Here is a 25,712-nt window from a genome sequence, read left to right as displayed (position 1 = left end):
AACAAAGTGTCATTAACTTAAGTATTTTTAAACTACATATATATTCATGCAAGTTACATGTTAGTTTTTGTTTTTTAAACAGACCACTCTATGTCTCAGCCTATTATGGTTCAGAGAAAGCCTGGACATGTTTTTCATGGAAACAGTGAAGTGAATGCTGTCTTATCTCCTCGATCAGAGAGTGGTGGCCTTGGCGTGAGCATGGTAGAATATGTGTTAAGTTCTTCTCCAGCGGATAAATTGGACTCCCGATTTAGAAAAGGAGCTTTTGTAAGTAACTTGGTTACGTGAACAAAATATTAGACCATCCTAAGCTGGATCCCCCATTAGACCGCACCGGTTCCAAATCAGTATTAATAAGAAGTTGGACTAGCAAAGTTTGGTTCCCATTCTGACCTGTAGGAAGCAGTGTTTTGTGTTAACATGATTATTTCCTGTAGGGCATTTGAGCATATATGTAGACAAGAATTGTCTATGCAGAACCGCATGAGTCTCTGCTTGTATGAAACTCAGTTTCATTGAAATCGGTATGATTTACTTCCAAATAATAGCTGTGTTTAGAAACTCCATATAGGACACTTTACACATGTGGAACAGACTCCCTTGGGAGGTGGTGGACTCTCCTTCCTTGGAGGTTTTTAAGCAGAGGTTGGATGGCCACCTGTTATGGATGTTTAGCTGAGATTCCTGCATTGCAGGGGGTTGGACTAGGTGAACTCCTGGGTCCTTTCCAACTCTAAGATTCTATATGTTCACCAGGGTATAAACTATTTGACATTTTTATTAGTATTCAGCTGAAAGTTGTATTTTATTTAACACGTCCATATTTACGGAGAACAGTCAGTAATGAAAAAATAATAGGTATGAAAATAAGTTTCATCCTACAGCTTCATGACAGTGGGTTAGATACAGAGATTCCATGAGGGGAGTTGATTTTTACCAGTTTTCTCCTGCTTGTCCCCCTCTCCCAAATCAGTTTTGAAAGGTTGGCAGAAGGCCTTATTGAATCTTGTGGGAGGAGGCTACAGGTGGGAGAAGGCAGAAGGTGAATCAGCAAAAATTTCCTTGCTTCTGTGTGTACGGGATTCTCTTAGATCACCAGCTCTTCCACAGATGAAAAGGGCTACACTGCTTTAGCAAAAGTTGGACTTTTTCCTTTGAGTGAAGATGCTCTCAGGTTGGATTTGAACTTCCTCTAATGCTTGGAGGCAGGATTGCAGCTGAATAGAACATTTTGCCAGAGCAAAGAATCTCACCTATACACTCATGGGGTCTGGACTCTAGACTAGCAGTAACTGACCAGGAATGTGTGGATAGCTTGATGAAAGAGTTGACCTATTATGTGGCAGCTTGAAAGAGGCAAGTTCCATCCCAGGGATCATTAGGAAATAGTTGAAAATATTTCCTAATACAACCAGAGAAAAAGAGTTTGTTTCTTTTTGGTGTTACTTGTTTCTTATTTTGGGTGGATGCAACTTGGACAGTTGTGTAAACTTGTGGGGCCTAGACAACTGGGAGCAAAACTCTGATTCAACTGTAATCCTGTCCTCAAATGCTAGAGGGAGCTCACATCCCACCTGAGATTTAAAAAAAAAAATCATTCAAAGGAAAATACTTTTTGCAGGTAAGCCCAGCGGTTCTTTCTGTTTATCCTAGCAGTTTGCTTTCATGCACCAGCTTGTTTTGTATAAGACTGAAACTACCTCAATCAAGGTATATTATTGAGTATTCTATGATTCATTGTGCAGTATAACATAGAATTAGATTGTTTTGTGGTGGTGCTCTTGCATTTTGTCAAATTCAGAATCAAACATTCTTTTCTTCAGGGCACTAGAGAAGCTGAAACAGATGGACCTGAGAAAGGAGACCAGAAAGGCAAGGCTTCTCCATTTGAGGAGGACAAAACCAGAGATCTTAAACAAGGAGATGATGATGATGATGTTACTAAAATAAATGGCAGAGGTTTGCCAAATGGAATGGATGCTGACTGCAAAGATTTTAAGTAGGCATTTACATTTTTCTAAAGATACAAAGTATATTTTTTAAGAGTTCAGTTTTTCATATGGATGATTCAAGCCCTACCTTCCTATTTTGCATAATATTCAGCCTCTGGCATGCACCCTCTCTCTCTCTGAATTCACCTTAAATAGACAGGTCATCTTTAAATAGTTTAAAGTTCTATTTGTGTAGGCTATAAAACAAGTCAAAAGGCTTTGCTGTTCTAAGGTTGTTTTAAAGCCATCATAGATGCTTGGCGATCCAAATAAATGGCTGGGGGACATAGGAGATTCTGTCTCCATATTTCACTTTGGCTCCCTTGACTACTGTGTTAGAAGTTTGTGGGTATGATTTTGGCTGCTCCCTGTTCAACGATCCTTCTACGTGGGCCCCACCAGCATGTCTGCTCTGTGTCAATATGCTTGACTGGTCCCCTGTTCTGCTTTGCTTTGCTTTGCTTTGTGTGTACAAGTTGTCTATCCAGATCTATCTATTTAATGCTCCCCAGCCAGGATCACTCTTGCTGCTGGCCTGCCTCTCTTTCCCCCTCTCCATGCATTTGATGTGCTTAGAGCTTCACTCGTATGTAATTGACAGGATTCTTTACCATATCCCAAGAGCCTCAGTTGCCTTCTGATGTGTGTGCACTGGCTGAAGGAAATTTCTAGGCGGGTGAGGCAGCTTTACCAGCAGTGTCAAAAACTTTCCAATATATCTGGGGCAATGTAAGGATCTAAAAGAATCCTAGCTCCAAGGTGAGCACGTTCTTGATCTCCAGTAGGGAAATGAGTAAGAGGTTTAGGCATATCTGGAGCGACATAGAGGAGGTTTGAGTTCTGTTCCTTTAAGCTAGAGACCTATTGGAGCAGGGACAGCTTTTGTCAGGGGCTTCTTGGCCTCTGTATGTTGAAAAGGGCAAGAAGGGGCTATGCAGGAAGCTCTCTTGGGTGGGCGGCTGATGACAACTAGAATAATAATAATAATAATAATAATAATAATAATAATAATAATAATAATACCCCGCCCATCTGGCTGGGTTTCCCCAGCCACTCTAGGCGGCTCCCTGCAGAATATGAAAAACACGATAAAACATCAAACATTAAAAACTTCCCTAAACAGGGCTGACAGTGGTCTTCCAGGTGAACAGATGAAGAGGCCTTGATTACAGTCTCTCTCTGTATACTGCAGTCTGGTGGAGTGGTTGTTGCTGGATGACAGTTGAAGAGCAAGAAAAATAGGGTGGAGTTGACTTCTCAGCAGAGCTGATAGAATAGCTCTTCTTAATCTTCCTCTCTACATTCTCTCTACCATCTGCACTTGTTGCTCTCCGTGTTAAATGGTGTCCCCCCCCCCCCCGCATTAGACCATTTGTCCATTCACTTCAGATACAGGTAGTTACAAGGTAGCCTTTCTGACAGGAGTGCTACAATACGGGCTCAATTCACTCTTTCTCTCCTATTCCCAGCTTTCTTTTCTGGTTGACTTTTAACATTCTCTGGCTCCTGAAGGCCACCAGTCCTCATTGGGCTGTTCTGTAGTTAACCACCTGAGCTTGCTGTTATAGAGACTAATTCTTTTTGTTTCCAAACATAATCCCAGCATTTCAAACTGTTCTGTTAACGCCATTCAGCACAGCTGTATGCTGTTTTCCCTAGATCAGGCAACTACAGCTGATACTAATTATCACAAATTCTGTTGTTTAAGCAATGAAGCTGACATCTATTTTGCATTCTTTTCCTAAGCAGTCGTACTCCTGGAAGTCGGCAAGCCTCCCCAACTGAAGTAACTGAGCGTCTGGGGCCGAACCCAAGCGCTGCTGAAGGATTGGCTTCCCTTCCTAATCCTGCAACCCACAAGCCACTGGTGGAAGAATTTTCTAACTCTGAATCTCAGAATTTGGATGCTATGGAACAAGTGGGTCTTGATTCTCTGCAGTTTGATTATCCTGGAAATCAGGTACAAATGGACTCTTCAGGAGCTACTGTGGGACTCTTTGATTACAATTCACAGCAGCAGGTTAGTGTTTTTATACAGCCACATTAAAAAGTGGAACTACAACATTTTGGCAATCACAGAGATTTATTCCCACGTTCTTACCTATGTCCTGGAGTCATGGTTAGTTCCCAACATCAGTTCTGCATCATTGGCTGGTAGGGAAGCTAAAAATGTGGTAACCTTAGGACATGGCTATATTTGACTGGATGTTAACAGTAAAAGATCAGAAGCTTGCAACACAGAGCTGCCATTCTCTTTTTTTTACTATAGTCCCATGCTTATTATAATGTGTAATTCTGCCGTGATATTGCTTAAGAATGAATTACACCTGAATTTAAACTTCATACATAGTGCTATGGATCTCGGACAATCCTGTGAATGCATCTACACACAGTTGGTTTTTAAATTCTGATGTGGGATTGTTGCTAAAATTAAAAGGTTTAAATTGTTGTTCTTAGCTTTTTCAGAGGACTAACCCTCTCACTGTCCAGCAGTTAACAGCAGCTCAGCAGCAACAATACGCATTGGCAGCGGCACAGCAACCACACATAGGTGAGACATTTTCCCAAGTTTATTTACTTAAATTTCAAGCTTAAAAACTGGGAATGTATGATTGCTGCTTTTCTTTTAATTAAAAGCTTGCTAATTTGGGCAGACCTTTTGACAAACTTGGAATTTTCATTGCTTAAAAGTGAAGTTCTAAAGGTATTGTAATAATAATTTAGTGTGATACATTTTTAAAATGTATTTGGTTTTATAAATTTAGTTTTATAGAAATGGCAGCAGTAACTTGGGACTATGGTATGAACGTTTCTTAAAGTAGAGCATGAACCTGACAGTTAATGAGAGAAGCGAGAGATACTTTAGTCTTAATTACCTTTTGAAGCCTCTTCAAGAACAGGTGGCATAAATTTCTAATACGTTTACAATTTGAATGATGTAATGGGGTGCGTGTGTGTTTGTGTGGTGTCTTGATTTTGGTGAAATTGAACTTTTTGTTACTGTAACAGGTGTATTTTCGGCAGGCTTGGCTCCAGCTGCTTTTGTGCCAAACCCATACATTATCAGTGCTGCTCCACCGGGTGCTGACCCATACACGGCAGCAGGCTTAGCTGCAGCAGCTACATTAGCAGGTAAGAAACTACCATCGCTCAAGTTAATTACAACAATCTCTTTTTCTCTAGAAATTTGAAAACTTTAGTGTTTGGGCATAAACCATCAAAAATGCACAAGAAGGTTGAAATACAGTCATACCTTGGCTATTGAACGCCTTTGGAGTTGTTCCAGTTTTTGGAAGCTGAACATCCGATGGGGCTTCCGATTGGCTGCAGGAGCTTCCTGCAGCCAGTCAGAAGCCGCACTTTGGTTTTCAAACTTTTTAGAAGTCGAACAGACTTCCGGAACGGATTCTGTTCCACTTCCGAGGTACGACTGTGAACTAGTTTAGATATAACATCACAGTACTCTTTTTCCCATTCACTCCTGTTGCCCGAGACTTGGATTTCATGTTAAATGTGAGGAACAAAGATGTTGGATCAAGAATTATTCCTACTTTACCTGGAGGGGTTGTCAGACACTAGGGATTCAAACGTCTATTTACTGAAACATTTTAAAGGAAATTGCCTTTCTTATGTTCTACAGCCTTTTAACTAATGACCAAGGGTGGTCATGCATCCCTCCTGTGTTCACCTTGTCACCAGTGGGACTTGCAGATTGAAGAGAAGCATAGGGTATTAATTCCTATGTTCAGCTTGGGTTTTTTTGCAGCTGAGTGAAGAGGAGCAGAGGAATTGGGAGTCTGAGAGAAGTGGGAGTAGATATACAGTGGTGCCTCGGTCCTCAAACGGCTTAGTTGTCAAACAAATTGGCTCCTGAATGCCACAAACCCGGAAGTAAGTGTTCTGGTTTGTGAGCATTTTTCGGAAGCCAAACGTCCGACGTGGCTTCCAATTGAATGCAGGAAGCCCTTGCAGCCACGCCTTGGTTTTCAAACAGTTTTGGGAGTTGAACAGACTCCTGGAACAGATTCAGTTCGAAAACCAAGGTACCACTGTATACTATACATTTGGCTCTGACTTTATTCTGGCTTGAATAGCTAGTAGCCCTTAAAGGATGAGGAGATGGCAAATTGTGGTGGCAACAGTCTGTGATATTCTCATGGATGTGCAAATCTTTCCTCCCTTAGAGAATTAAATAGCTACCTTAAGGCATGGTTTTGCTGCCTGGGGAATTGGCATGCTGTTCACCCTGGGCGCGAATAAAGCATTGTGGCAGATTGCAAGGCCGATTGTACTTCCTAGCACCTTGAGTCCATGCATGCATGATCCAAACAGTTTAGAAGATATATAAAATAGCTAATTTTCATAGTACCACAGCCGTGAGAGAGCATGTGAGAACATTTTTAAAATGCTCTTGTTTAGGAGTGATATTTTTAAAAATTGTGCTAATAATCATAAATGATATGAGAGATTCTGGGGGATTTAGTAGAGCTCTTTTTGTACACTACCACCATCTTTGGACCACAGGTTGTTCCTGTTAACGGTTTTTGCATGTCTCCTATATCTCGCATCCAGTTCTTCTCCTTTCTTCACTCATGTTACATGAGTTCTGGAGCTTGTGTAACTCTGAAAGGAGAGGATCATGGGACGCTTGCCGCTATCTGAATTGTTGGGGTTCTGTGTTGCACTTCCAATTCAGATATACAGTAGCACCTCAGCTTATGTTACCCTCGGGTAACATAAACTTTGGGTTGCGAAAGCGGCAGCCCCGGAAGCGTTTCGCCGCCCGGGCATTATCAGAAGCACTCTACCACACTGCGCACATGTGCAGAAGCGGTTCCTCCAGTTGCGGAAACCTGGATCTGATCAGAGCTCTGGAACAGATCCCGTCCACAACTGGAGGTACCACTGTACTGAAGATGAGTGAAGTAACATGTTTGTTAGTTCTTACAGGGATGGCTCTTTAGGGCTCCTGCCGCTGTGCAGAAGAGGATTATTTCCAATATATTAAATTGTGTATGTTGTTTTTTATATATAGGAAGAAAGGTTTTAGCTAAATGGTAGCTCTTCCACTGTTGGTATACCCCTTCTTATTTGCCTTTTTGCTGTGCTTGCTTATTTCTCTGCGGGAGGGTAATTCTTTTCGTCCCTCTTCTGATCAGAGGGTGAGAATGGTCCTCTTGGAATATTTACAGGGAGGGAGGGGGAAAATCTGTCCTGGGGGAGGAGTTCTGCTTTCAGGTACGTGTGCAGAGATTCCCTTTAAGGCATAGGATACTGGGTTTGTTTATGCGTGTGGTTTTCACACAACCGAGTTAGCACTGATCTCGAGGCTTTTGAGGAGAGACTGTAAATATTTTCGTGTAAAGCCATTTTTTTATTTTGTTAGGGCCAGCAGTGGTCCCTCCTCAGTATTATGGAGTTCCTTGGGGCGTGTATCCAGCCAACTTGTTTCAGCAGCAAGCAGCAGCTGCAGCAAACAACACAGCCAATCAACAGGCTGCGTCACAGGCACAACAAGGCCAGCAACAGGTAAGCTGGGTGGACACACCTGAGGAGTTAATATATCTGTCTGCTCATGCTGTTTTATTGAATGCAATGCGTATTGTTGAATAAAGAATAATGGTATATCTAACAGTGCACAGTTTATGTGTTTGCCATGCTGGACAGCAGTCCATTCAGTCCATAAGCTTAATTTTGTCTGGGTATTTCATTACCAAATCAGCAGATATCAGTTCTCTCCGCTGAGGGATGAGGGCAGCTCATCCCTCAGAAATGGGGGAAATCCTCTATTCAGGTTAAAATTTTAGTTTGCCTTCTGAACTACAAAGGTCAGTTTAAAGTTTATAACTAGAAAGACAGGCCTCTCCTTTTGCTTTTTAGTTGGCTTTTTTATTGTTGTAGGCAGGCTTCAGCTGAGTTAAGTGTTGCGAGTTTGCCTGCCAAAATAACGGCAACAAATCAGCAAAGCCCAAATTGAGAAGGGAACAGAGGGGCCAGTATGAAACAAGCTGTCAGGATGTTTCCTACGTAAACCTCTCACCTGCTTAAAATGTTAGTGCTGGCTTTAAAGGGAAAAGCCTCCTCCTGTTGACCCCATCCCCACTTTGCCTCTACCCACATATGTCGGAAGGAAATGTAGTTGAGGAGTATTGCCCTCAGGACAGCTGAGTACCACCACCACCACTTTTTCATGTCCTGTGTGGACCAGAAACTGTGCTCTGCCACTGCAGTTCTTGCTTCTTCACCTAGCAAGGACCACAAAGCAGTCTGTGTCAGCAATGCATTGGTATAATGCAATGCAGACATCCTAGGTAACATCTTCAAGGAATCCTGAGGACAAAGCTTGGGTTCCCTAGAGGGAGGCACATCTGGAACCCAAGATGGCCTCCACTATTAATTTCCTGTGAAGAAATACACTCCTCCACCCACAAGCCGCATAGGGGAAAGACCATTTCTGTTTAAAAACTACATTCCCAGAGTATGCAGTTGCTAGGTGCAATCGGGGTGGCTGGAACATGAAAACAGGCCTCTCTTTACAAGGTGGCATGGAGTCTAGCTTGTCTCCTAGTTTTGAGTAATATGCAGTGTTGCCTGGTTCTTCGGGTAACGATAAAGGTGTGATATGAAGTAGTTGCAAGAGCCACTACGCTAAAAGAGTCTGTTAAGGCTAAGCCAGCCATGTATGCCTTGAGAAAGGGGCACCATGTTTAGGAACTTCAGAACACAATATAACAAGTATTTATTTTGGCAGGGCCATCCACATTGTGAGAAAGCTGCCATAATTGAACAACAGTGGATTTCTAGCTGAAAGCATTCTTGGGGCAGAATTCGGCTAAGTTTTACTAAGCTAAGAGTTAACCCAGTAAAATTAATGGACCTCACTTAGTCATGTTTATTAAGTACAGTGGTTACTTCAGTTGCATATCCTCCCATATCTCATGAAGCACATATGAAGCTTCAGTGAGCAGAGATAAGAGTTGGATGACTTTCTGGACAATGAGTTGCAATATGTTCAGTAATAGTGTAATAGTAAAATTAACTCAACTTGCAACATAGTGAGACTAGTGCTATGCTTTGCTTACAAGCAAAATTGTCCTTATTTAAATTCATTAAGGATATTTGAAATGAAATAGTGATAATAAAAAATAGTTATACACTCCAGTGAAATTTGCATTTGACTTGGATATTTAGAACAAAACATTGGCAATTGCAGGGCATATTATTTCGATAGCTGTGATGACTTATGCAAAATCAGTACCAGAATGTGGAACCTCTGTTTACGAGCGTCTCAGAAGTTGAACGCTTTGGCTTTCGAACGCCGAAAACCCGGAAGTAACTGCTTCAGTTTTTGAATGAATTTCGGAAGCTGAAAGTCCCATGCGGCTTCCATTTTGAGTTTCCCTATTGTATTGAGGCTTCCGCTTTCAGTTTTCGAACGTTTCAGAAGTCGAACGGTCTTCTGGAACGGATTACGTTCAAAAACTGAGGTTCCACTGTACCTTGCTCACTACAAGGTTCAAATTGAAGGTTAGGCGCACAGCCTGGTTCATACTGAGTATGCTTGATACTGGTAATACAGTAAGGAGCCATGGTTAAAGAATTTTCATAAGCGGAGAGGCACTGGTGAATGGAGTCTGTCATTGCACGGTTGGCTAACAATCCCTTAAATACATTTTAGGGCCAGCAAGTGCTGTCTGCAAAGGTTTGAATTCTAAATATATCGCTAAACTCCATAATTACAGTTTAACAGTAATTGCATTTTTAAGTGTTCAGTATTTAAAATTTGCAGGCTGAAAGTGGGTAGAAAGACTGTTAAAACGATAACCTGCTCACCACGCTTAACCTACTAAATGTCTCCACTTTGGGTTCCTTGCTATTTTTAAACTACTTTTCAGTGTTATTGAATTACAGAAGGCCTAGCACCTTAAACTTGTGTTTTCTTGTGTCATAATGCTTCCATTGAAGTAGTCTATGCCTGCTTACTTTACCTTATTTATACATTGTTGTTGGGTGTGTGTGTTTTTTTGTGTTTTTATAAATCACAACCCCAAAGTACGCACAACATGTTCCAGCGTTTTTATACTATATTACCTTTATATACTTCACATTTTAAGCAATTAGTGTCGCCATTGGTCTTTTGTAGGTTCTTCGTACTGGAGGAAGTCAACGTCCTCTAACTCCCAATCAGGGTCAGCAAGGGCAGCAGGCAGAGTCACTTGCAGCAGCTGCGGCAGCAAATCCAACTTTGGCTTTTGGTCAGGGTCTTGCCACAGGCATGCCAGGTATCTAATGATGAGTTAAGGAAACTAAGAATGAGTTCAAGCTAAATATCCTAAAAATCCTGCTGTGTTCACAGTAGTAGACTGCTGAGATGCAATTTCTTTGTAACGTGTTTTTAAAGCTTCGGTAAAAATTTGAAATGTGACTTTCATTAACCATGTTTACGGCTGGCAGAAGAAATGTGTGTACAAGATGGGGGAGAATAATGTAGGCTGCTTCCAGCCCCTTTAACATGAAGTGGTCTGTCTGTGCCCTCTCCATGGGAGAATTAAATCAACTGCCCAGTGTTAATCTCTTAATTATCACACCTTCAGATTATCAGGAGTAATAATGACTTATATTTTAAGAAACATGAGTGGCATTCCAGTTGTGCAGTGGCACTTTCCCATCCCTCCTTCGTGCTTCAGCCCCTCACAGCTGCCAAAAACTTGCTGCTGAGAGTTATGAGAGAGTTATGGGATGGGATCTGCTGAGGTGAGGGAGCTGCAGCTGGAAAGGAAAGCCAGCTATCAGAGACAATCTCCTTGTACAAACAGAAATGCTTTCCTTTTGTGCAATGAGCTGTTTTGATCCAAAGCACTGTAATTTTTGTGTGTATCTCACTATGTAATATTTACTGTTTGTGACAACATGCAACACACAGCTTAGTGCTTTGTCAGCAGCTTTTCGGTGTTGATTCTGGAAAGTTTGAATTTCAGTAAAACAGATTTTAAACCATATTCCTTACATTGGTGCATAATATATTTCCACATTAGAATATGCACTTCGAAGGGCTTCAACTTTGGCGAATGGATGTCTTAAATTTGTCACATGCATTTTTACATTAAGAACTTAGACTTTCATGCCTGACATTTAAGGATAGTTACACTGATTTTTCTCTATTGTCTGCTTTTATGCAAGCTACAAAGTATCATTGGTCATCAAGCAGTCCAGAATATCTAATACTTATAGGTTGGTTAATAGCACAACAGTAATATTTCTAAGACAGCTCAGAAGTGCTAAGTATATACAAATGCTTTTAGAGCTTTGCTGCTGCTGCTTTGACTATATATACAAAGCATCTTCTAAACATTTTGGCTCTCTGGTGAATAGGTCATCTGAATTGGTCCAGTTGAAGCTGTAACTTGGATATTTGTTTCACCTTACTTACCTTCTTATGGGTTTAGTGTCATGTGAAAATGGCACCTTGTCCTGGTGGTGAATGTGGTAGATGATCTTTCAAAGAAAAAAAGCGGCCACTACAAGTTGGATTGTTGAAGTATCAGGCTTAACTATTTTTTTCTGGCATAAGCTTGCTGGGAAGTCCTTTGAACTTAAGCCGCTGTGTAATTATAACACAGTTTTGGTATCATTTGCTCTGGAGTGTTTCTTTGACTCTATTCTATATCATTATTGAACATCTAAAGAACTGATTGGCATTCAAAGATGGGAACATTCTCTGGTTCTGTTGTGTTGCAACTTCATCTTTTGGCATACATGAAGGTAGTTTGGGAGTAGCCCCCATTGGACAATTCAAGTTAAGAGGCATAGGATTGCACTGCTTAGCACAGAGCTTTCCAAACTTTTCGTATTGGTGATGCACTCTTAGGACATTCATCATTTCACAACACAGTAACTCAGTTTTGCATTTCGTGACAGTAATTCAATTTTACTAGCAAACCTGGGGTTAAACTAACCCTTTCTGGCCCCAGGAGGAGCGCAGGGAGCGTTTGTGTCACACACCTGCACAGTGCAGCCGACACACTAACATGTCATGACACACTAACATGTCATGACACACAGTTTGGAAAGCTCCGGCTTAGCATAGTTCTATGTCCTACTGTTCTCAATGGGACTTACTTCTGTGTATTTGGGTATAGGACTGCAGCCTTAATCACTAAACACCTGTAGTGGAGAGGAGTAGAGGTGGTTTGATTTTTGTTCCATTTGTTATCTATATACGTAACATCTAATTTGTATAGGGTTCTGTACAGTGGTGTTCCTGCAGAAGTGGATCAGATTTCCGCTCGACATGGTGGGCAATGTAACTGCTGAGGCCAGACTAATAAAGTTGATAGGAGTGAGGTTGCTGATTTGTCTTAGGGAGGCAATGCTTAGGTTTTGTACTAGGGAAAAGCAGAAACCAATACAACAAATGACAATGCTGTAGGAAAGGATCACAGAAACTAGCCCAGTATGTACTGTATAAGCGTGTTGTACCTAACTCAGGATATGAGGCAGGAGTCAGCTTATGAGTCCCGCTACCAGAAGCCCACATAAGGACTTCTGCTAGCACAGTGGGGCTTTCCACTTTTGTGTCCCCCAAAAATTGATTCAGGGGATCGGGAGAACTCCCTAAATAGCACATAGCAGTTGGGAAGGGGGATTATCTTGTCTGGTAAGCTGAAATATTTGTGCTGATGGAACAGTTGCCATTGCGCTTTGTTGAATTACTCCCTTGGTAAATGAAATGAACACTGACACAGTAATTAACTAATGAATTAATATTAGCAAAATATACCAAATTATTTAAGACAGATTCAAAGGCTGCCTTGGAAAGTTTCTGGAAGGGCAGTTTGTAAATACCTTAAAAGAATAAATGGTACAGAAATAGTAACAACTTCTCTGTTTCGTATAAAGCAGCAATTCTCACACCTTTTTTCCAAGGAAACTTCCGCTTAAACATTACTGGAAGTCTTGATGGACCACAATAAACTTCTATTTCCTTCAGTACGAGCTTTGTCAAAATCAGTGCTGTGATATGAAAATCACGGAGCCCTGGCCAGCTAGGGACCTTCAACTAACTGGTAGATGTTTAAAATAAATTAGGCTACACAACTGCCATAGTATGAAAATCACAGGCCCTAGGTCAGGGCCTCGTTAGCCTGTTTGGTAATTCTGGCTTGGGTTAAAATGGCCTCTATTTGTCAGAAGAAGAAAAAAATCAAGGCCAGATAGTCTTGACTGTTCCGTAACCTTTCTTGGATGAAACTTACATACCACCTGCTGTCTGCAGACCAGAGTTTGAGAACCTCTGACACATATAAAGGTAAAGGATCAAGGTCCTTTAGCTCAGAAGATTGGAGGTGATCGATCAGATCAATGAAAATAACATTTCTGTTTTGTGCAAGATCACTGCAGTGCCTATTCTGCTGTCATGATTCATAAAGTTTTAAAACAAAATAACATTTTTAACCCATAGCACAAGTGTTCCTTTGAATTTGCTGTCATTAATGTAGCAATGATTGGTATTAAAGTCTTACTATAATGATGTACATGATTATTAGGTCACCTTTTTGTTGGGGCCGGAAAGCCAGTCAATTGACTAAACAAATAATTCTATGAAGTCAAGAATTCCCTTCTTGACTCTGTCACTACTCTTTTTATTTTATTTTTTTAAAATGGCAGTAATTAGAGGAATCAGGATTGCACCCCTGCACACCCCTTATCTAGGAGTAGCCACTGCCCTCTCGAACCAAATGTCATAGCTTTCATCGGCTGTATGCTGTAATTGGCTGCTGCTTTGTTCAGAATCACAGTTTACAAGAAACGTGGAGAAAACCCATACACCCATCATCAGAGGGGACACACAGCACAGGTGTTAAAGCATCCACTGTAGTTGCTATGAGGAGGGTAGGCTGCTGTATGATTATACATGGCGTTCTATAAAACTCCTGGGGTCTTCTAGAGTGGCTGCCTTCAAACTTGGGTCCTTGGATGTTGCAAGACTACAACTCACAGCATCCCAGATCAGTGTCTAACTGGCTGGGAATGATGGGAGTTGGAGTCCGAAAACAGATGGGAGCCCAAGACTGAAGAACACTGTCCTAGAATTTAGTAGCTTCTCTATGACCATAGTTAAATCTTTTAACTATAGCGGTACCTCGGTTTTTGAGCGTCTTGGAAGCTGAACGTTTCAGTTTTTGAACGCCAAAAACCCGGAAGTAAATGCTTCCGTTTTCGAACGCACCTAGGAAGTTGAACGGCTTCCGCTGAGTCCCCTCCCCCCAATTTTCTCCATTGAAATTGCAGGTTGCCCTTTGCGCCTCGGTTTTCAAACGTTATGGAAGCCGAACGATCTTCTGGAATGGATTGTGTTCGAAAACCGAGGTACCACTGTATTTTCAATAAATATTTCACTAGGCAAAATGACCTAGGTTTTTGTCAGGCTGCAGTACAGTAATTAAAATTTCACAAAACAAAATGCAAATGCTATTTTGTACCATACAAAGGAACTTGCACCACATCTACATTGCTCTCAACCTTTATATTGGCACTCATACATTTAAAAATTTGAGCCTCCAGTATCATGCATATTTATAATGATATATTGCACTATTGTGTGATATGCTTGACCTCAAAAAGCAGGTACATTTCCCGAGGAGTGTTCTTTATGCAAAAAACAAAAAGAAAAAGAAAAACAGTTCTTGGCTCTGTTTGTTCTAGAGAAGGGCCATCTATTTGATAAAGAGCGGTTTTTATCTGTGAAAGAGTTTTTGTTATATTACTTGTAACATTTATTCTCTAACAGCCTATTCTGCATTCTTTACAGAGGAGCAGTAAAGCAGAGTGCAGTGAAAGCCTGACCCATTTGCTAGCATGTGAAAATGGTAGTGAAGGTAGTAGAAAAGAACAGCACAGTCTAGTTTTCAATATGCATTTGTAATATGAAACTACAATTCTCCTGTTCCTCAGAAGGTTTCAGTATCCCTGTAACTATAAATAGTTCTTTGTTGATTTCAAATGGTATAGTGTCACATGCCTATGAACATGCATGTGATCTCCAGTATCCCTTTCTCCCCATTTAATGTGCACTATTTGCTTGTATTTACAACAAAACGAAACACAGAGCCTCCTGGGCATAATCTGCCACTTGCATGCAGCCCTTACATGCATGGAAGGGGGACTTCAGAAGAAACCATTGACCTTTTTTCCCCATCTCCTCGATTGGCCCTGGGTTTCCACACACGTTGTGAAAAATACACAGCAGTGCATTGGCTTTTACATGGCTGTAGAGGTGACGGATTTGCAGGATGGATCAGCCCCACTCCCCTACGTTTTTGTATGTTTGTTCCCCCTTCCAAAAAAGTGCTTTTAAATAAGTTTAAAAAACCTGTTATGCTGAAGTGTCCTCCACTGTGGTTCTGTAGTGTTGCTGCTTGGGGTGGGGGTGTGTCACCAGTTCTCTAAAAACAGATGCCTCTGCCTTGGCTGTATACAAGCAGCACTCTTTCAGGTCATGTTAGGCGGCTTGTGCAGCATTTGTTACATCCGTTCCCACTGGCTCAGAAAAGCAGTTATTTTGCATTTCTTTTCCTTGCTTGGAAAGGTTGGGGCAGACAGGAGAGAAAATAGATGAAGGCAGATGGGGGAGTGGTTCAGAGACAGTTCCTCTGTCTAGTCTTTAGACAAGCAGGTGCGTGGCAAACTGTACGTCCGAGCCAAACCTTTGCCACTAGATTTGGAATAGAATTGCTTCGTCTTTTCTAGGAGATAAAAAGCTGTCAGTTTGCTCATTGTTTAAAAAGCGATCTGTCATATAGATGCAAAACAGAAAGCTTATCCCAAAATAAATAAATTTTACTAGTGTTTGTTTTGTATTGATTAGGCTATCAAGTCTTAGCCCCCACTGCCTATTACGATCAGACTGGTGCATTGGTAGTGGGTCCTGGGGCCAGAACTGGGCTTGGAGGACCTGTCAGATTGGTGGCTTCAACACCTGTCATCATCAGTTCTGCAGCTGCACAAGCAGGTAGGTAGATCTTTCGCAGCACTATCACAATTTGATGGAGAAACATTCTAACAGTAATCAGTTCTCTCCCCCTGCTTGCACGCTTTCAAATAGTGTTGCTTTATAGCTAGCATTATTTGCTCGTAGCTCCCGCATATATGCAAGAAAGTTTGTGTTCGGGTTGTTTCTCTCAAGATTTGCATCTCCTGTCCCTTCCGAAGCATAAAAAGCTAAATTACTGAAGGACTATTTCCTGGATTGTTCCAGAAATTCCCTTTTACCCCCACCACCAAATGCAGCCCTCTTTAGATATTGGACATGTGGAGAAATGATTGTATGCACCAGGTTGTACATAGGTGAACAGAAAGCAGATTGAGATCTGCTGATAACGCTCCGGGAGATTTGCAGTAGACCTGCAAGGGTTTTTGAATCTCAGTTCTTAAAAAAATATTAGCCACAAAATGACTTTCTCACCTTGAATTAAGCTGCTGAAATAAAGAAAGCCATTGTGTGAATGGTCTGGGAGCTTAGCCCGGTTCAATTCTGATACGGAAATTAAATTCTGAGGCTCAGAATGTGCTCAGAGGCACCTTGGCGTTTTCCTTTTTTGTACTTGGCTGTATTTAAAAACCCAAGTAGAAACCCCAAAAGTAAATCTGCCGTACTTCAGTGCTGTAACTTGCATGCTTTGCATGCATAAGTTCCAAGGCTCATTCCCTGGCATCTCTAGGTAGGGATGCGAGGGTCTTCTGATTTGAAACCCCGAGGAACTGCTTTCCGTCTGTGTAAATAGTAATGAGTTAGATGTAGCAATAGTTGGGCTCTGTATAAGGCAACCTAGCATGTTTCTATTACAACCCCCCACCCCCGGCCGCTATACATCTTGGTAGTAATTTCTGTGATGGCAGCATGCTGCCATTACAGAAGGGACCTCCTGCCATTGCTAAGTTGTAGATACGCCCACGTTGGGCAAAAAGATTCCTGATTTGCAGGGGTTGGACTAGATGACCCTTGAGGTCCTTTCCACCTTGATATGATTCTATGCTCAATCTAATACACACAGACATTTTACTATAACATAGGAAGCCATGCCTAGGAAGCAGTTTGGGGAGAGGAAGGGTAATTGCTGAATGTTAAAGGAGTGTTTTGCTTTGTTCTGCTCTCCTAATGTGGGGGTTGCTTCAAAGCCTTGCAGGTAAGCTTGGTGTAGCTATGGAGTGAATAATAAGAAAGGAACTAAAATGAGTGGTTTCTAATGCCGGGCTTGATGATTTGATTCTTTTTGTTTTGTTTTTGCATTCAGAAAATTTTGGCATCAACCCCCCCCCCCAAAAAAAATGGCTTAAAATTAAGGGTGCCTTTAGTTTTCAAGAGATTGCTTTGGATGAGTCAGAAAGGTACATGGATCCTATTCCTGTGCTTGCTGTAATAACCAGAAGAAGTGGGGGAAATTGAATAGCCATACTGGGAAAAGAGTATATGATAGTGCCTGGGTTTCAGATACTATTTTCCCTCAATAGTGAGCAGGGAAGTGAAGTGACGGCCCATCAGATTCACCCTAACAGCAAACATTGAAAGGGGGAAAGCAGTGAGAAAGATGACAGCACCTGAGGCAAAGAGATAACACTCCTTTGCTGCATGTGCAGTGGAAGACTAGAAAAGGTCTTTTTAATTCCTTGCTGCTTTTGCAGAAAGCAATAACTACTCTTAATCCTTCAGCTTTCTGTGAAAGACCAGCATACAAGTGGGAGATCCCTCTCCTTCTCCAAGCTCTTTACAGTTTGTGGAGATAGCATCCAAGGCAGGACAGCTTTCCACAGTGGGAAAGGCTGTTGAATTTGTAGACCCCTTTGCGTTTTCCCAACAATTTTCTCTTGTATTTTCATTGAAAATCATTTCGTCTACTTAACACCTTATGCAACTGGGATCGTTTTTACGTTGAATATTTCTTTTGTTCGCTGATGATTTGCCTTTATAGGAGAGAGTAATGAAAATAGTAGTCTCATTTTTCTAAAGTCGAAATGTTCTAGAATCTGATGACTGAAAACCATGTCTCTTTACAGCAGCAGCAGCTTCAGCTGGAGGAACAGCAAACAACCTCACAGCAGCCACAAACGGGCTTTTCCGGCCCCTTGGTGCCCAGCCGCAGCAGCAGCAAACAAACAGTAGCCTACAGTCCAATTCATTTTATGGCAACAGTACTTTGACCAATAACTCCCAGAGCAGTTCACTCTTTTCGCATGGTCCTGGCCAACCAGGAAGCACATCCCTTGGCTTTGGAAGCAGCAGCTCCTTAGGAGCTGCCATTGGCTCTGCACTCGGTGGATTTGGCGCATCTAGTAAGTTACATTTTTAAAGAAGGAAAACTGAACAGGTTGTATGAATTGCTGTGGATGAAAGAAAATCCTGTTTTTGCATATTTATTTCCTACATGCATCAAAAATGGTACATCTGGAGTTCAACGGAAGGCAGTTTAGCCTGCTAGGCCTTGTACATGAGAAACAGGGTTGAGCGTGTTGATGCCTTTGACAGACAGCTCACATTTGGAGCTTTTCAAACCAATTCTCTATTGTGGTTGATTTGTCTTGTGCTTTTCAAAGTTTATGTCCCTTAAATGCAACTATGGCTGAGCAGTGGGCAAGCGAAATTCCTGCCCTCCCATTCCTATTGGACCTGCTTAAGTTTATAAATGTTTAGGAATAGCCATTTTCTTTTATTTTCATTGGACAATGATCTTTACTGTTTTATTCACAGCTTTGGTAACACAAGTACCTCAACACCTTTCTAGAATTTGTCAGCCTGTTAAGATTGTGGAAATTGGTTTATTATTGAAGGAAGTGTTGAATGTATGGTGAAGCACACATGAGTAGTTTGTTGTTTGCATTGCATAGAAGAAGGTCTGTGTGAAGCACACACAATTCTGCGCACGTTACAAAATAGAAGTGCGCTTGCACACCCTGACAGTGGAAAATGTCCCATGTGAAACAATTTTTTTAATGTATTGGAGAATTTAATAAAACTCTTCAGTTTTGACCGTTATAAGCAGTTTCCCTTTTTAGTCTTGTAGGATTGTTTTTATCTTAGGCAGTAAATTCCATTTTTTAAATGAGTAGATATAATGTAGTGTAAAAAAAGGTGCCCTTTGTACAAATCTTAAAATGCTTTCAACAGAAAGCTATGAATGACAAAATGGAAAATTATGTCCATGTCATTTTTACATAGAGTACCCTTAAGACTTCCAAAGTTTTGTTTTGTTTTGTTTTTCACTCCCTTAGCTGAGTATGATACAGATGTGCCCATTTATAAAAAACAACCTTATTGTAGTCTTGTGCTCCTTGTACCCTGGCAGTAGTTAATTGCAGCCATTTGTCATTTCCAAGTTTAATCCTGTAATCTTGGCTTGATTATATAAACATAAATCCATTCAAGTCCCCAATTATGTTTGAAAGTGCTATGCATATACTATTTTTAAAAGAGCTCTTCATATTGATAAATCGTTTCCCCACTTAATTATGTTTGTTAATCATGCTATCCTAAATTAGAATTAAAATATTACCTGCAACTTATTTCTTCTTGTTACTTGACTAGTCCTTTGTAGTGCGCTAAAATCAGGTTCTACAAAGCAGAGTAGGGATATAGCAAAAATGTGTCACACATCTCCAGGTCGTGGGTGGGTAGTATATTAATCCTCTCAGGCAAATGTTATATGTTGCTTGAGTCCTAGATGATTGATAGACACCAGCCTGCTTCTGTATTTAATTTGACATAATGATGAGTGGCAGTTAATCTGGACATACACTGCATTTCTGAATTAAAAGCAGAATAATTTTGACTGCTTCTTAACAAACAGGTGAAGCAGTTCAAGATATTTGCTCGCATTTGCTAAACTGCGAAGCAAAGTTTTACCTAGTGTCTTCAAATATGTTTAGGTAATCTCAACATCTGCCCATGGCCTTTACTTTCACATAAAGTTACAGATTAAGATTTTTAAAATGGTATGACATTTATCCTATAAAATTTAAGTACATCATTGAACTATTAGTCCATGCTTTTTAAGTACATATCCCAGTTCCTTATTTAAACGAGACCACATATATTTTGCTATTGCAGTTCAAATCCCTTTTATGATCTGCCTTCAAAATGTCATTGGACTTTTTCTTTTTTAAAAGAGTGCTTACTTAGAGAGTGTGATCAATTTGAATGGTTCTGAGAAGTGTGGAATCTCAGGAAAAACTTTTTAGTAACAATTGTGAAGTAGCATGGAACAAAATGTCTTTTAGGGATTCTCCTGTAGACCCAAATCCTGTAGCACTACTGAGCTGGGGGTTGTTGCGGGAGACAAGGGGAGCTCCTGTCAATATAGTAATTCAGCTGGGGGGGGGGGAGGGGACACCATTTACAGAAATTATTTCAAATTAATACTCCATTGGTTCATTTTAACACAGTACGACATACCTGACTATTGGTCCCAAAGCCCGACTCCAGTGTATCAAAATAACCTCAGAAATGTTACTAAGTCTTGAGTGTGTCGAGACTTGGCGATTGCTTAAAAATCCTTCCTGATTTGAGGGATGATGCTTGTGCTCATTTTGTGATTTATATTAAATCATGTGTGGTTATCACAGTAATTTGTCTTTGGAATAATTTTGATTGTTATAATGATTGTGATCACATCTGTTATGACCCAGCTGTAGGTTGGGGCTAGGTTTTCCTTGGTTGACGCTGTATGTAATAGGGTCTTTTTATTTCTTCCTTCAGTTGGCAGTTCTGCAAGTAGTAGTGCCACAAGGAGAGAGTCTCTATCTACTAGCTCTGACTTGTACAAAAGATCTAGTAGCAGCCTAGCACCCATAGGGCAGCCATTTTACAATAGTCTGGGATTTTCCTCCTCTCCAAGCCCAATAGGCATGCCTCTGCCAAGCCAAACTCCTGGACATTCACTTACGCCTCCGCCTTCACTTTCATCACATGGATCCTCATCCAGTTTGCATTTAGGTAAAAAAAACAAAAGCCCTTTTTTGTTTGTGTATGTATGTGTGTATATGTATTTTTCTATGTATATTAAATATTTTATGTTGGGTTAAATGTCAATTTGCCTCTTCAGTAAAGGAAACAAATGTTGCATAATGGGCCGGGTCCCAGTGTGTTGCTCAGCACAGTCAAATCTTTTAACGGATGCAGTTACCAAAAGTTAAATCAGCCCCCTGGAGCAACATGTTTTTCCATAACCACCCTTGCCGCATCAAAACGAAAGCCCGATTTCTAGAGAGAGAAAACAAACCAAGATTGGGTTGTTTTGTTGTTGTTGTTGTACGACAGGAAAAGGTATATATATTCCTCTTGTTTCTGTGTTAAACATATGTCTGCTATTTATGGAGTCGGCTTTAGGCTAATGTTTGGTGCGTGGTAGTGACATGAATTATTATATCTTTGTTAAAGAAAAGCACATGCAAAGTTTGCAGTACTGAAAAATCCTGCTTTTTGAACCAACAGGTTAGAATGATTTTGCAGGAAGTCTTTTAGAAACTTGCCTTCAAAACAGCTGGAGGGGGAACAGCAGTGATATGTAGTCTATAATACATCCTCTCCATCACACCTACTGCACTAGTAATATTTTCATCAAATTTTGTTTATGCTGATAAATGTTTTATTTAGCATGGTATTAGGCTTATTTTTAAAAGATTGAATTACATACATTTTGGGGGGCTTTTTGTGCAATTTGCAATTCTGTACTTTCCTGTTAGTAATGCTGTGAGCCACGTATCTTCAGGTTAGTATAAGCTGTGTAACGTAAGGTTGTATGCTTTACGCTTGTGAACTGTAGAGGCACTGGGAATTTTGCTAGAGAAGGGTTTCTCCACCACACAGTTAGATCCAAAAACATGACATGTTTCAAAATGTCAATACATATTATAAATCTACTTGTGCTATAATGGCACAGTACCTAAATAAATGCTCTTTGGTCTTTCCTATTGACTTGTAAAAACAGGCAGTTTGGGCATATATTTATTGGCCCTGTTTTATACTGAGTGCCTGGCTGTATTTAGAAAATAAAGTACTAAAAAAGTGCTGCATTTAGAAGTAGTACTAAATAAACTTATGTTAAGATGTGTAGATTATAAAGTGCAAAGTATCCTTATTAAAATGAGGCTTCGGTCTAGAATATTGGCATTTTCTTTATAATAAATTATATTATAAAGCAGGTCCTGATTGTAAGCTTACAGTAGGCGGCCATTGTGAGCACAGGAGGCTGGACTAATAGGCCCCAAATAAAAAGATAGATTTTATTATCCAAACTATGTTTTTTCTTTGTTTGTTTTTTCCTAAAGTTAGCTAGAAGATGAAGGTAGCACTTAACCCATTCTCATGAAGTTAAGTTGGTTCTAACTGCATTGAAACAAAGATTACCAGATGTAAAACAGTATTCAGGCTTGTCTAGCCTAGTACTTGAATATTGTCGCTACTTGGAGACATTTTTACTTGGAATGTGTTTCAGGTTCTCTTGCACCTCTGCATTTGAGTAGGGTTTGCATCTTGCCTCTTGATCTGTCCTCAGGAAGAACTGAGGTTTTCTGTCACAACGCAAGGAAAAATACCAGTTTCCTGTAAGCTCAGTGGTTGACAAGAGACATATGTGCATATACCCAGGCTTTTCCAACTCCATTTCCTACCAAAATGCTTGGCACACCCAGAAAAGCTGTTACTAAATACAGTCATACCTCGGACGTCGAACAGAATCCGTTCCGGAAGTCTGTTCAACTACCAAATGTTCGGAAACCAAAGCGCGGCTTCTGATTGGCTGCAGGAAGCTCCTGCAGCCAATCAGAAACCCCGTCGGACATTCGACTTCCAAAAATAGTTCGCCGACTGGAACAGTTACTTCCGGGTTTGCGGCATCCGGAACCAAAACGTTTGAAAACTAAGCTGTTCGAAAACCAAGGTACGACTGTATTCCTAAGTGGAATTCAGTGTGATTTTTAAAATTTATTTTTTGGCAAAAGAAGCACTTGCCTCAATAGCACACCACTCTTTAGATTCCATCCAGAATCAGACCTTATTTATTCTCTGTAGCCGACAGCAAAGGTGGCCTGAGGCTCTTCTTGGTTTGACATTACTCTCCTGTAAATGACATATGATTAGGCCAGCTGTAATCTGGCTAAAAATTTAAAATTGGGATAATCCCAAATTCTACAACAAAAGCTGTCCTATAGCTGTGCAAGTTATGAATTAAGTGGTTCTTAATTTGCATAGTTTGTGCTGCATTGTTTTATTGTGAATATTCATGGAAGACACAAAAGATTTCTTTATTTTATTTTTAAATTATTATTATTTATTTATTAAGCCCTGCCTGCTGGAAGCCTGGAACTTAGCAACTTCTCAGGCTTTTGATATTTTACCATACATTAGACACTTCATTTTAATTCTGAAATGTCTAAAAATGAAAGGTGAGATTCATAACACTTTGAAATCTGCACCCAGTGCACCTTCTGTGGCTTTTTCTGCTTGATCAGAAATAAAGCAGGCACACACTGTGCTATGATCATGACCACTTGTTCAAACCTGTACCCAAAGGTCACAGTGTGGAGTACTGTTGTTTAGGATTAGATGTTCAATGCCATTCCTCCCTGTCCTGAAGGTCTGTATCCAACCTCATCCAGGTAGGCAGCATTCTATGCTCACTGAGCCTACAAAGCCCTTGGTGGGCTGCTTCTTGGAGTTTCCCCTCCATAGATAGATTGATACAGATGTATGTAGTGGGGAGGGAAGAGATGGAGTCATCTGGATGCTCAGGCCCAATCCCAGCTATATTAAATGATTATTTTCTCCATTGTTGTTTATGGGCACCTCTGTCTTCCAGCCTTTGAGGATATTGAAAAATAGCTTCTCAGTATGAACCAGTAAGTGGTGTATCCAGCCAATGAGATGGCTCTTTCTACCCTTTTATATATACAGTGGTACCTCTAGATACAAACGGGATCCGTTCTGGAGTCCCGTTCGCATCTAGAAGCAAACGTAACTAGCAATGGCAGGTCACTTTTTGCCGCTTCTGCGCATGCGCGTGACGTCATTTTGAGCATCTGCGCATGCGCAAGCGGCAAAACCCGGAAGTAACACACTTCGTTATTTCTGGGTTGCCGTGGAGAGCAACTCGAACGTGCTCAACCCGAAGCGCATTCAACCCGAGGTATGACTCTATACCTGCAACTTCATACCTCGCTGTAATGAAGTTTGACATCAGTGGCTAAAATCAGTAGTTTTGAAAGGTCCAATCTGCCATCTGGATTCCAAACAACAGCCAGTTATATCCAAACAAAGAAGGCAACCTGCTTCTTAGGAAATAATAATAATAATAATAATAATAATAATAATAATAATAATAGGAACTATATGCTACCCTTTATCAAAAGATCTCAGGTTGGTGTGCAACATTAAGAACACATTTTATGGAGCGTAAAAATAAAAACATAATAGACAGGAGGATAATAAAATAATCATAGTGTCTCTCCCTCCCCGCCCCAAAGTTTTAGCAAGCCATATATTATTTAATGGTGAAAGGCCTGGGTAAAGAGGAATGTTCTTGCCTGGCACCTAAAAACATTTAATGATCATGCAAAATTTGGTTATTATCTCTTAAGAGGTGTTCAGATGTGTGGCAAACAAACAGCTTTCCAAAAAATACTAGAGACGTCTGTTTCTCTGTTCTCCTTTTCAGTCAATTCCCTCCTCCCACCCACTTGTCAGTTCCACTGAGGAGTTATAGTGCTGTATTGAGGTTTTAAAGAGAGTTTTCCGTTGGTTTTTTTAATGCTTTTGTACACCTTGAGGTTAGTCTCAAGCCTGCCGAGACTTCCATCTTGTGCATTGATGGTACAGTGTGGGCTACATAAAGCACAGACACGAAAAGACTCAAAATGGAGGCAATCTGATATAGAGGCCCTCCATCCAAGCAGGCTGTAAAAGCTGCTGCCTTTTTAATTGCAACAATTTCAACTTCCAAATTACACTGTGTCCTTTTGTACAGTAACAAAAACCTCTTAATATGCCTTTATGACTGTCTAGCCATGTGCTCTGAAGGATGCTTTTGTGTGGACGCTTTTGACATTAAAAATTTTAAAACATCATCTAGGAAATTAAAATGTTAGCTTTTCAGATGATGATGTGTGCATTTCCTAAAGCCTAGCTTTGCGCAGAATTTCAGTGACAATTTGAAGCGTGCACATTTTGCTTCTAATAGTCAGTTGAACAAATTTTACAGGTCTTTGGTGCAGAAGAGTGCCTTGTACCCAGGGGTGTTCATACCTTTGCAGAACAGACACCTGCTCATGCAACAGAACTTCCTCTTCCTCTTTTTTTCCTGACATGCACCCCCTCAATTTGCTGTGGGAGGGGGAGATTGCAGGACACCCCACGGAGCAGATTTGGGATTGCAAAGCAGAGGAGAGAAAGGGGATGCCCTGTTTTATGAACGGAAATAACCCATAGTGTTGAATTTCATCCATAGTATCCGGATAGACAAAAAATGCTTTGATTAAGGAACCTCTGCACACTGACAGGAGGTGTAGAATTAATATGCCCTGTTATCATATTGGGCTAATAAGGTTTCAAACTGAGAATTCCTTGCAGGTGGGTGAAAAAGTAGCTGGTAGTTCTATTAACGTCAATTATCTGCAGATTGTTTTCTTTCTTTGTTATATGCAGTATATGAGTCACTTTTCCCATAGTGGCTC

At 40.7% G+C, this 25,712-nt stretch overlaps 1 protein-coding gene across 43 annotated transcripts in view; it reads left to right on the top strand.

Annotated features, from left to right (window-relative positions):
• PUM2 (pumilio RNA binding family member 2) overlaps window positions 1-25,712 on the top strand; it is a 59,525-nt gene that overhangs the window by 18,328 nt on the left and 15,485 nt on the right. For 6 of the 43 annotated variants that reach the window (XM_083495475.1, XM_083495468.1, XM_083495473.1 and 3 more), the window contains 10 exons: window positions 83-270; window positions 1,827-2,002; window positions 3,741-4,014; window positions 4,452-4,545; window positions 5,004-5,126; window positions 7,381-7,523; window positions 10,138-10,276; window positions 15,862-16,005; window positions 18,048-18,323; window positions 20,743-20,979. In XM_083495475.1, coding sequence (XP_083351601.1) covers window positions 83-270; window positions 1,827-2,002; window positions 3,741-4,014; window positions 4,452-4,545; window positions 5,004-5,126; window positions 7,381-7,523; window positions 10,138-10,276; window positions 15,862-16,005; window positions 18,048-18,323; window positions 20,743-20,979 — 1,794 coding nt within the window. Of the gene's footprint in view, window positions 1-82; window positions 271-1,826; window positions 2,003-3,740; window positions 4,015-4,451; window positions 4,546-5,003; window positions 5,127-7,380; window positions 7,524-10,137; window positions 10,277-14,285; window positions 14,364-15,861; window positions 16,006-18,047; window positions 18,324-20,742; window positions 20,980-25,712 lie in introns of all 43 variants that reach the window. The other 37 variants (XM_083495476.1, XM_083495474.1, XM_083495469.1 and 34 more) reach the window with 17 other exon arrangements.

This window comes from Podarcis liolepis, assembly GCF_965112155.1.
Source record: "Podarcis liolepis genome assembly, chromosome: 3".
In the NCBI taxonomy this organism is placed as follows: Eukaryota; Metazoa; Chordata; class Lepidosauria; order Squamata; family Lacertidae; genus Podarcis; species Podarcis liolepis.
The sequence above is the reverse complement of the archived record's forward strand: the minus strand, read 5'-3'. Positions and strand labels throughout refer to the sequence as shown.